The 12,423-nt window shown below is 42.1% G+C and overlaps 1 protein-coding gene across 3 annotated transcripts in view; it reads right to left on the minus strand.

Moving 5' to 3' along the window:
- ANO10 (anoctamin 10) overlaps positions 1-12,423 on the minus strand; it is an 88,055-nt gene that overhangs the window by 58,183 nt on the left and 17,449 nt on the right. For all 3 annotated transcript variants that reach the window (XM_088653870.1, XM_035129045.3, XM_035129046.3), the window contains exons 6-11: positions 11,037-11,606; positions 7,093-7,148; positions 5,316-5,390; positions 4,488-4,670; positions 1,887-2,078; positions 603-731 (exon numbers count right to left, since the gene is read on the minus strand). In XM_088653870.1, the coding sequence (XP_088509996.1) occupies positions 603-731; positions 1,887-2,078; positions 4,488-4,670; positions 5,316-5,390; positions 7,093-7,148; positions 11,037-11,606 (1,205 nt within the window). The remainder of the gene's footprint in view (positions 1-602; positions 732-1,886; positions 2,079-4,487; positions 4,671-5,315; positions 5,391-7,092; positions 7,149-11,036; positions 11,607-12,423) is intronic.

Raw genomic sequence — 12,423 nt, forward strand, 5'->3', positions numbered from 1 at the left:
TCTCCTGCCTGGAAAAGCTGTAAATTCTATAATGATCGTAAATCTTCATGGCTATGAGAGAAAACGAAAGTGATTTGAGCTTTTTAAGATGGCGCTGCTTCTAGCTGCTTCGACGCAACAGGGAGCTCCATTAAGAAGATTTATGGGGAGGCTGGACTGATTAACTCACACAGGAGAAAGAACATCTGTGAAACTTTGTTTGATATTTATCTCAGCAGCTGGGAAACAATCGGATGAAAGTGGAAAACATCTATGTGACTGTAAGGGGAAGATCTGGATTATTATGAACTTGGAAGACGATTTGAACTTTAGAAAAAAGACGGCAGTGGACAGTTGCGAGGAATTCCCAATTTCTTGAAGCATGGGAACCCAAATAAAAAATTCTTTAGATGATTTGGCATAACATTCGGTTTGATTGATATATATATGTGTATAATTTGAAATATTGAATGTGATATAATTGGTTTTAATTGGAAAATTAATAAAAATATTTTTTTTTAAAAAAAAAAGAAGAAGAAGTAGGAGTTCCTGCTCCTCTTTTTCGAGAAAAAAAAATAGCCCTGCTTACAGACCATAAGCAAATAATTAAATTGTCAACTTACCTCTGCCAACACTACAATTAGGATAAGCTCGATTTTTGATTCTGGGAACAGTCCATTTACTTGAGGTGACATGCCAATAAGGACACAATTGGTAACCACTGATATGACAGTCATAGTTTGAAAAGCCAACTGAAACAAAAAGAAAAAGAACCAGAATTCCTTTAACAAAAATGTGTTCTCTTTGCTCAGGCTCCTGAATAGCCCTGACATTCCTCTTTGTTACATTCAAAAGTGCCAATAACAAAAAGTTTGGGGCAGGTATCATAGCTGCCAAGTTATCCCTTTTTTAAAAGGGATTTTCCCTTATGCTGAATAGGCTTCCTCGCGAGAAAAGGGAAAACTTGGCAGCTATGACAGGTATCTGCATGAAATCTGCTACTAATAGTCTGGCCAAACAGCCTAAAGATGGCTTAAAATCACATTCTATGATTCTATGAATTGTGGTTCAACCACGTTTGGAGAGCTGCAGGTTACCCTACCTTTACCCTAAATTGAATGCCCTGTAGCCTATAAAATAACATGTAAATCTGCCTTATCTGCAGGGAATAAGATACTTCTTTTAAAAACTACAGCACAGTTTTAAGACACTGTAGCTAAATGCTAGACTGACAGCTAAATCCCCACACTACATGTCTATTTCTTGTCTCTGTCATTTTGTACCTATGCTTACTTTTTATTTTATTTTTTTATAATAATTTTTATTGATTTTAATATAAACAAAAACAAGACACAGCATAATATATGTAACCGTCCCTCCATCCTCCCTCCCTTCACCAGTCCACTTCTGCCACCAGTAGGACCCGTAGGCGTTGGGAGCCAAAGGCGGTCCATTTTAGGGCTGAGTTTGTCCTCCCCCCCCTCCTCTACCCCCAGCCCCCCCCCCCTGCCACCAGGAGGCCAGGGGCGGAGGAGTAGTAAGGTTTGGATTTCCCATGCTTGCTTTTTAATTGAATTCTCAGTTTACTGTAAACTCATGGCATACTTTTTAGTCTTACCGTATTTTTCCGTGTATAATACTAGTTTTCCCCCCAAAAAAATTGTGTCACAAGTTTGGGGGCGTCTTATAATCTGGGCTATCTCCCCACATTTTCCTAAATCTGAGTCCCCAAAAATAGGGGGCATCTTATACATGGGGGCGTCTTATAGACGTAAAAATACTGTATATCCCACTTTTATACCCTTAAAAGTGAGCGAAAATTACTAACTTCTCCTGTATTCCAATGGCAAATAGAGAAACAAATAAATGACGAAGTTATTCAAACATTATGCATCTGAATGGATTACCTGCCATACACCAATATTTGCAGCAGGTTCTGAAAACGGGCGTTTAAAGATCCTGCACATTTTTAAGGCATCAGAATACATCTCTGTGATGTTGTTGAGCACTGCAAAAACAGCTGCCAAAGGGTAGACGCATGAAAAAAGGCTCACATAGCCAAACTGCAAGAACAACTCCAAATAATCATCAAAAGTACCCTGGAAGAAAAGAGAACAATTTAACCATAAATACAAGATTAGAAGCAGCTTTACAGATCCTGGCAAACCTACGTATTTTCCGAATTAGAAATATTAAAGTGGAGAGCGTGGGTGTAAAATAAAAAGCAGGGAGTGTAAGATTGACATGAGCAGAGTATACATACCAACTACCTGTTTTCATTTCTATTCATTTGAAGATCAATTAATTCATCTTGTGTGGAACATTGAGGGCACTCACTTAAAACATGAGAGACCGTGTACAGCACTGCTCCATGCCCAACATAAATCACCAGTTAGAATGAAGGTGGTGTTTTAATAATTACATCCTCTCTTAAAGAACCGTGCTTGGTATGTGCTTTTGCCCCAACTTTAAATTTATCAAATAAAACCTTACTAATGTCAGGAAATTTGTCCCAAAGCCCAAGTAAATGTTTATTGGTGTTTCAAACGCGGCTAACACACAGGAAATAAACAAACTGCTTTTAGATAGAACAGCTGCCCCCAAGGCTGTTTGCCCACCCAATCTGAGTCAGGAGATTCCAGACATCCCTAAGATCCCAAGAAGCAGAAGTTGAAGTACCACTCTCTGCTTCTGGGGCCTCATGCAAAAGAAGCCAAATTATACAGTCACAGATGTGACTAAAAGAGTCCAGACAATGGTTTAGAATGAAGATGTAGATGTTTTCTAATCACAATTAAAATAGCAGCATATAATGAAGCCAGCTTATCGCATAGGAAAAATAAGAAAGAAAAATGCTATTAGGAATATAGGACTATCTGGGAAATCACAGAACAGGCAAAAAGGCTAATCTAATCTAGCCTGATACATTAACAATGAATCCATGGCCCTATAACACAGGTGACAGTCAGAGAAGCAAAGGGAAAAGGTGAGGCATCACAGATGGCCTATGGGTAATACTTAATAACCAGCCAATCAGAAGGTGTCTAGGCCAAAACTTTCCAGAGCTAAAAGTCTAGGGCAGGCATCCCCAAACTGCGGGCCCTCCAGATGTTTTGGCCTACAACTCCCATGATCCCTAGCTAACAGGACCAGTGGTCAGGGAAGATGGGAATTGTAGTCCAAAACATCTGGAGGGCCGAAGTTTGGAGATGCCTGGTCTAGGGTGTATGTGTGACTCCACAACTGCTAAATTCTTCCCAATTAAGTGAAGTCATCATCCTTGGCCTTGAAGCCCTGGTACAGACAAGCCAGCACCCAGGTGCTATTAAAGAGAGTGTTAGCAGCCAGCAGAAAGAGAAACTGCTTCTTCATGAGCTCGCCTCTTTACCCAGAAATCTGAGCTCCAGACAGAACCAACGTTCATGAACAGGGCCGAGTACAAGACCCCCAACCTCTTAACAATTCTTAATATAAAGGTAAAGGGACCCCTGACCATTTGCTCCAGTTGTGACCGACTCTGGGGTTGCGGCGCTCATCTCGCTTTACTGGCCGAGGAAGCCGGCGTACAGCTTCCAGGTCATGTGGCCAGCATGACTAAGCCACTTCTGGCGAACCAGAGTAGCGCACAGAAACGCCATTTACCTTCCTGCCAGAGCGGTACCTATTCATCTACTTGCACTTGGATGTGCTTTCGAACTGCTAGGTTGGCAGGAGGTGGGACCAAACAACAGGAGCTCACCCTCTTGCGGGGATTCGCACCGCTGACCTTCTGATCGTCAAGCCCTAGGTTCAGTGGTTTAGACCACAGCTAAATCAAAAACTCTTAAAGCTAGTGCAACAGGTGGTCCAGGTGAATGGGATGAGCTTAGAATGGTCTTACTGGGAGCTCCCTTTTTTAATATGATGTGGATTGCTTCACTTACTTCAAAATGAAGTAAGATGTGGTATGTGTTTTATCAGAAGACAGATACAGCCAAATCTCGGTTGTCAAACGTAATCCGTTCTGGAAGACTTTTTGACTTCCGAAACGTTTGACAACCGAGGATCAAGGGCGGTTGGCAAAGTCAATGGAGGAAAAAAAAAACTGCCCGGAAGTTGTTCAGTTTCCGAAAATTGTTCGAAAACCAAAACCATTACTTCTGGGTTTTCGGCTTTCAGGAGCCGAGACATGCGATAATGGAGGCGTTCAGAAACTGAGCTTTGACCGTAGATAGATAGATAGTGGGGCCTGGACCCTAAAGTCCTGATGGTACCACTATGTCACATGCACTAGGATTTACCTGCTGGGAAAAGATTGAAGGTGTGAGCTCAACATAAAGCATGAGTTTAGACCACTAGCTTGAACTAGCACAAAAATGTTCATTTTCTATTTGGGGGGCATTTATTTCCACTTTAAATTCCATTAAGGTTTCAAGTATTAGCAATAGTCAAATTTGTTTTGTTTTTGTTTTTTTAAGCTTCCACTTTTCAGATGCAATGAACCATGGAAGAGGATACAATCAACTTACCGGATAGGTATCCATCCCTTTTTCCAGATTAACTTGCTCAAACAAAGTCAGGTCAGTATCTATATCCAATGCTTTCACCTTTTTCTTCACACTCTTGGTCCGCCTCTTTTGGAGCCAGTAAGGCAGCACAGCTTCTACACATTGATTAAGGACTTGTGAAGTTATCAGCAAAGTTGCCAAGCTCTTTAAGAAAATTAAGCAAAGCAAACATGTAACAAGACTGTAGCAGTCCTTAAAAAGGGTATTATATCTGCATTCAATTAACTAATGAGCATGTCCTGTGTAACAAGCACTACAGATCTAAGAATTCCACAATATACTGAACTGAAGCGGAGCAAAATTTTAGGCTGCATCTGAAGAAATAAGGATGGCAGCAATCACAGAAGCAGCTCATTTTGGTAGCAGCTTTCATTCCCGCTAGCATTACTATGTTAACAATTTCATGGTCAGAAATTTGACTTAAAACTAAATCACACTAAAATATCATTTGCAACCCACTTGTCCCAGAGTACATATCTCAAACTTGTGTGAAGAAAGGATACAGCTCTAAATGCTGACTGAAAAGAGTAGCCAAGTCACTACAAAGTATGGCAAGTAAAGCAAAGAAGCACAGAGCCATATTAAACATGAAGCAATTATTTCACATTACAACACAGTAGCCTTAAGTTCAGTCTTAAGGACTACCTATCACAGCAGATCAGCTGCAGAGATTCTGGAAGATATTTCCAAGCTTGAAATTATTATCTGAATCAGTCTAATGTAAATTAATAAAAAAATATTGGAGATTTTAAGATAATCAGATAACTGAAAGAATGTAAGATCACTCACCTGTCTCAAAAGTTTCATATCAAACATGACAAAAGCAATGTAGAATAAAGATGCAAAGCAATTTAAAAAGTTGAACTGCAAAAGAAAAAAAGAAATATATATTCAATTCCATCATCTCAGAACCAGTTCAAAATGAGAAAGCTAGGGACCATGTGACATAATCCCAGGAAGGCCTCTTCACCCCCCACCCCATGCAACCTGCGCTGCCATCCTGTGATGATTCCTCTACAATTGTTATTTTAGAAAATAAACTTCCCAAAGAGAAAATGAGATCAATCTAGTCAAGAGACCTTATGTTGCCAACTAATTTTGGATAATTTAGTCAAACAGCTACACTCCAGAATATGCACTAGAATAACACATCTGGGTAATAAGTTTTCCTTATCAGTTTTTTAGCATTCATATCAAATATGTCTGATTTTAGGTTTTTAAAACACAGATCTACTGGGCACATACACAGCAAAAATCCACAGATCTTAGGATACAGTACCATGGACTTAATCTACCACATACCCATCTAACACCCAGGGGACCTCTGGTGTGCCAAGCATCTGAATCTGGGTTACATGTTCCCTTTCCCACTGCCGAGTGTAATCTCCAATCAACTACAGTAGGGAAGGAGTTTAAACTTCGGTCCCCATGGTCTTCTCTACTCTGCAGTGCTCTGGAGCAACAGGAAAGAAGGAGCTTCCTGCATCTCAATGCTACCTGGGGAGAAATGGTCTTTCCTGTCTCACCATGCAGTATGGAAGCAAAGAAAGGACAATCTCTTTTCCTCCATTCACATTAGTTAGCAGCTAGTTCTGTGTCTATAGACCCAGGTGGCGCTGTGGGCTAAACCACTGAGCCTAGGGCTTGCTGATCAGAAGGTCGGCGGTTCGAATCCCTGTGACGGGGTGAGCTCCCGTTGCTTGGTCCCAGCTCCTGCCAACCTAGCAGTTCGAAAGCACATCAAAATGCAAGTAGATAAATAGGAACCGCTATAGCAGGAAGGTAAACGGCGTTTCCATGTGCTGCTCTGGTTTGCCAGAAGCGGCTTTGTCATGCTGGCATCATGACCTGGAAGCTATACGCCGGCTCCCTCGGCCACTAATGCGAGATGAGCGCGCAACCCCAGAGTCGGTCACGACTGGACCTAATGGTCAGGGCTCCCTTTACCTTTAGTTCTGTGTCTATGCATGTATGCATGTTTGTGTGGGATGTGAATGGAGGTGTATGTATGTGGATGCATAAGTGGGATTTGTTTGTGGAGGATGGGGGGTTTGTACATGAGTATGGGGTGCATTCATGTGAACTAGGGGTGCATGTATGAAAAAGAAGTGTGTGTGTGTTTAGAAATACAGTCTTCAGTTTCCCCAATCTTGTCCTACACAATTCCCATTCATTTTGATGAAGCTTGTGCAGAATGAAAACACAACTATCCTAAACTAGACCACAGGGATTTCCACTAACAGTCAAGACTGTATCCACAAAATTATGCTTTGTTAGCTCACACCCCTGATCAGAAGAATCCTTTCCAGTAACAAGCACTCCACCATTTTTGCAAATGAACTTAGATTCTTTCTTTACAGGATACATCATTTGCCTTCGTTAAATCCATGTAAACACCACTTAAAAAGTAAGAGTTTATGTTTATTCCTGCACACATGAAAGTGTGTTTTGCTTGAAACATTGCTAAAAAATATTGGTTTGGAGCCAAAGATCAAACTCCTCATTTCAATGGATCCTGACAAGAGCTATTCCCAAATAATAAGAAAGTATTTCTGACTCTACATACCACCAGGACTTTCAGAACTAAGTGATTCTGGTATGAAGACTCCAATCTATGGTTTTCTGAAATTTAACCAAAAAAATCCCAATTAACGAAACATACATAAACGCAAAGCACAATAGATGCAATTTATATTAAGCACAATTATCATCATCATTATATATTCTTTATTGAAAAAAAGCAATGTGTATATAACTGTAAGTGCACAGGGTAAAATACATAGGATGTAATACAACATTCCTTTTTTCCCTAGAGTATTTTACCCTGTGCATGTTGATCCAGCCAGTTGAACTTCCTGTTACACCTGTCTGGAACATCCACCCCCTGCATGTGACCAGGTAGGTGAGCATGACCCTGGCAGACCTAACAAAAGGTCCAGTCACACAGCCATCTCTCTCTTTTGGACTCTCTTGCCATCTTTCTCCTCTCGGAGCCACTTGCTTCTCTTGAACTGCACTGCTGGGATGAATCCACACCTTTCTATGTATCTGTAACTACAAGCCAAACCTGCCTTCAGGGATCATACTGTGAACTGAATGTAAGTTTTTCATTATTTATAAGGGAGAATCCTTTGCCTTTATTCTTTTTAGGAGGGAACAAAAGGGGATTTACCAGGATCAATCCAATCTGGGCAAAGACAGATTAGACTGCTTAACTAAAGAGATTCAAACGAATCTGCAACTAGCTTCCTGTTGTGTAAAGGGGAATGAGCTCTACTATATGGCTCACTAGCGTGAGTTAGGAAGGATAATATTTAAACAATATCTCCTCTCCTACTACCTACTACATTTCCACATCCGGAACCCGTTTGTGATGTCACCTCAGAACCTAACCCACCTTTGCAGTTGAAGAGCTGTGGATCAGCAGTTTGTCGGTGGCATGGACAGAATTGGTAACGCCCCCCCCCCGGCTTAATTTTTTTTAAAAAAATCCCCCTTGCTTGAGAGAGCAAGAAAAGCAGATTGCGCTTCAGCAAGTTCTGGAGATCAATGGAGGGGAAACTGGTGAGGGGATTGATCTCTCTTGGTAACTGCCAGTTGTTAATGGAGCTTTGAGTCCTTGTTTTATTTGCTGTTTCAATTATGGGTGCCTTGTATTTGAATGTTTTATTGTGTATTTTAATGTTCGTGTTACTGGTTGGAAAGAGCTGAGAAGCCGTTTATAGCAGATGAATTAATAAAAAATAATCATTCTCTTTCTCCCCCCGTTCAAATCCTTCTTTCTGGAAACGTGCCTTGGTTCCCATTAGGTACCACTCAGTGTAGACCCATTCAGAGTCATGGGCGAGTTATTCGTGCTCATTCATTTCGATAGATCTACTCTGATGTCAGATACAAGCCTGTGTCCCAAGTTTTACTTTCCTGGAAAGGCTTTTGTGCAAAGTGCCTCTCTGATCCATGCCTGTCTCCTCCTCACGCTGACACATTCCTTGTCAGTCTCTGATTGTAGCTTCCAAATGTAGCAGATGCCACACATTCTCTCTCCTTTTCTCAGCACTGCTGACAGGGCTTCTCCCTCTTCCAGTTCCCCGAAATGGATGCCAGCTCGGACAGCTCCCTGAGCGTAGACAATGAAGGTTATGAGAGCGACTCTTTGGGGGACTCTGGCAACCTCACGGATGTGGTACATGGCAGACAGAGTGGCCAAAGAGAGCCTTGCAGGATCAGGCCAGGTTGCAGAGGATTCTGGGAAGTGTCTCCCCTCTTCCCAGTGCTGCTGACAGGTCTTCTTCCTCTGCCTACGCAGTTCCCCGAAATGGATATCGGCAACTTTGAAGTTGTGTGCAGGAGGACCACAAATGCAAAGAAACCCCTTGCCCCCCCAGAGAGACCCTGGCTCGGACAGCCCGCTGAACTTAGACCACAAAGTTTACAAGAGCAACACATTGTGGGACTCAGGAGACCTCAAGGAGGTAAGTGGCAGACAGAAGAGGACTGAAGCCCAGGTAGGGATGGCGGCGAAGCACAGCTTTGCAGGATCAGGCCAGGTTGCAGAGGATTCTGGAAAGTCTCTCCCCTCTTCCCAGCACTGCTGACAGGGCTTCTCCCTCTTTCTCTGCGGTTCCCCAAAATGGATATTGGTGGAGTTCATTTCAGCATTTCTACTGGCTCAACGCTGTCTGGGTTTTCCTTGGATTTTTTTTGCCTTGATTGACAGCGGTTTTCCATTTCACCTCTCGACATGGAGGCACACTTTGGCTCTACAAAACATCTGCTCAAAAAATAAGAACGAGCAAACTTGTCTCCAGGTTGTTTTGTGTGTTTTTTTTACTTTTGAACCTTTAAAGTTTCAAGACCTGAAGCCACACACAGGCAAGACACGTCACCGGGGTGACCTGCGGTTGGTAAGTGTTGCTGGCGGAGGGTTCTAACACATCCCTCGCCTAGGGAAGCATGGTGACTAATAGGCATCTGTCCAGATAATCAGGCACCCAAGAAAAGAAAGCTAACCTCTCCAGTTTTGATTGGAAACAGTGTAAAGGCTGTTTTCCAATTGGGGTGCTCACAGGCCAGTGTTTCCCAGTTGTTGGTGTTTATACTACATTTTTTTAGATTTGCCTTGAGAATGTCTTTAAACCTAGTTTGTTGACCACCCGCATTATGCTTTCCATTTTTAAGTTCGAACTAGAGTACAGTGGAACCTCTACTTACCACCATAATCCGTTCCGGCGGCCCGTCCTTTAGGCGAAACGGGTTGCTGGTGGAAGCGCCGTTGTGCGCATATGCAGACGGTGGCAGCCGCTTCTGTGCATGTGCGAATCGTGGCAAACCTGGTATTTACTTCCGGGTTTGCCTCAATTGCGACTTGGATCGGGCCCAAGTAGAGGTGGTCGTAAGTAGAGGTTCTACTGTAGTTGCTTTGGAAGATGATAATCCGGCATCCACACAACATGACCAATCCAAAGAAGTTGATGTTTAAGATTCATTGCTTCGGCACTGGTGATCTTTGCTTCTTCCAGTACACTGACATTAGCTCGCCTGTCTTCCCAAGTGATATGTAACGTTTTTCGGAGACACTGTTGACGGAATCTTTCGAGGAGTTGGAGATGGCATTAATAACTGGTCCATGTTTCACAAGCGTACAGCAAGATTGGTAGTACAATAGCTTTGGGAACAAGCATTTTGGTTTCCCGGTCCTCAAACACTCTGCCCTTCAATCGGGAGAAAGCCGCACTTGCAGAGCTCAGGTGATGCTGGATTGCTCCTGGCCATGGTCTAGCGATCAGATCTACCTCTGTTTTGCATGGAAACCCCTATTGTCAGATTGTAGCCCATGAGACTTGAACGAACAGCGTCTTTCTTGCACTTTTGCAAGCATTCAATCAGGGCACTCTCCCATGTTAAGCACAATTAAAAAATTTCTTCCTACAAATATACAACTGCTGCCAGTTTGGAAAGGCGTGAATGGAGCCCTCAGATCACATAGCTCTGGCTTCATTCCACCTCAAGATAAAAGGCAGAGTTTTTGTTTTCTATGTTCAGGCCACTAACCCCAACTGAAAAAAAAAACCTTCAGTCTCCACTAATTTATACACACACTTGTATTAGCATGGTGGTGGAAATAAGTGTCACTGAACTAAACAGAGCCTACTTTTAAGTAGACATATATATGATTTCACTGTTAATTGTTTAAAATTGGCCCACAGATTATTTAAGAATCTGTATTGGCTTTATGTTTCTAAAAGTGGGAGTGGATGGAATTCTTGAGGGGTCAACATGACTGAACAAAAATGTTATCTATATCACACGTCTACAGGCATCTTATCTGGCACAAACAAATTTCTCTAAATTGTTTCTAGCGCAGTCTTTTTGCAATAAGCTTCCTTCGCAGTGGAATTATAGCTCACATAATAAAGAGGTTCTTTCATAAAAGCCAACTATCACATGATCATTGAATCGAAAATATCTTAGAACATGATTCAACGTAAGAGAATAAGAAAGAAATCTTACCCCATGAGGTTAAGAACTCTGCAGCGTATCTATAGATGCGGTTCAGAACTTCAATCACAACGGCATAAATTATGCTGGGCACATATAATATTAAGCTGCTTAATTCGGATTGGTTCTCTTCATGATATAAATGCGCCTGGTTTTCCAATTCAAAGTAAACCATCATGACATAAAGTGAGAAGTAGAGGCAAAGGCACACAAATGGTAATGAGACTAAATAAATTCGTAACTGTCTTTTGAAACTAGAGTATACCGGCTCCTCTCTCCCAGTCACGGGATTAATGCCTAAAACTCCATGAAACCCTGGCCTGGGCTCCTCAAACTGTCGCTTCATCAAAAGTGTCCCCCACCTGTAGGCCATTAGAGCACAACACCGCTTCCAGAGTTCAAGGATAATAGCAGACCAAAGCAGGTTGAATCCTGCAAACAGCACATACTTATCATAATCTTCCCAATCAAAGATATAATAAGGAATCCCAATGATAGCCATTGGAACCAAAGCAAATGTGATATACTCCAAAAAGGCAAAATAGAAAGCAATGGTTTCACCAAAATAGCAGCGAATTTCATCTGTGGGAAAACAAAGAGAATAAATGTAAGTATCATACACACACAAATTGGCAGGCTTACATTAGCTTTGGGGCATTTTAAAAAAATAAAAAGGGTTACAGTGGTACCTTGGTTCTCGAACTTAATCCGTTCCGGGAGTCCATTTGACTCCTGAAACCGTTTGAAAACCAAGGCACAGCTTCTGATTGGCTGCAGGAGCTTCCTGCACTTAAGTGGTAGCTGCGGAAGCTGCAGAAGCCACGTCAGACATTCGTCTTCCAAAACACGTTCACACTTACTTCCAGGTTTGCGGAGTTCGGGAACCAATTTGTTCAGAAGCCAAGCCATTCAGGAACCAAGGTACCCCTGTATTACATTCTGAAGCATCAAGTGCCTTATGTAGTGTATGGAGTACTTAATAATTCGTACCTCATTTTCCTCAAAGATAGGGCAATACCAGAGTTTAAGCTGTTGCTTTGCAAGCACAATGATAAGTGTAAATTAGGACCACTTCCCAAAATCATCTGGCTCACCACATGAATCAGGCACTACTAGGCAGTTTTCTCCAGGCCATTTCCAACTGCTGAAAGGAATGCATTTCCACACCTGATCCATGTGGCAAGTAACTCCACATTTATCTACTGTTATATGCAACAGCTCCCAGGTGCAGACAATTTCAGGCAGTCTCCCATTGCTCAGTAATTTTAAAAAGCACACACAAATCACCTGAACTACAATCCTAACTCCACTTTCCTGGGAGTAAGCCCTGTTGAATTCAGTAACACGGACTTTTGACCAGACATGGTTAGGATTCCACCGTTAGTCTGTCAATGTGAAA

Source organism: Zootoca vivipara, chromosome 11 (assembly GCF_965207765.1).
Source record: "Zootoca vivipara chromosome 11, rZooViv2.hap1.1, whole genome shotgun sequence".
NCBI lineage: Eukaryota > Metazoa > Chordata > Lepidosauria > Squamata > Lacertidae > Zootoca > Zootoca vivipara.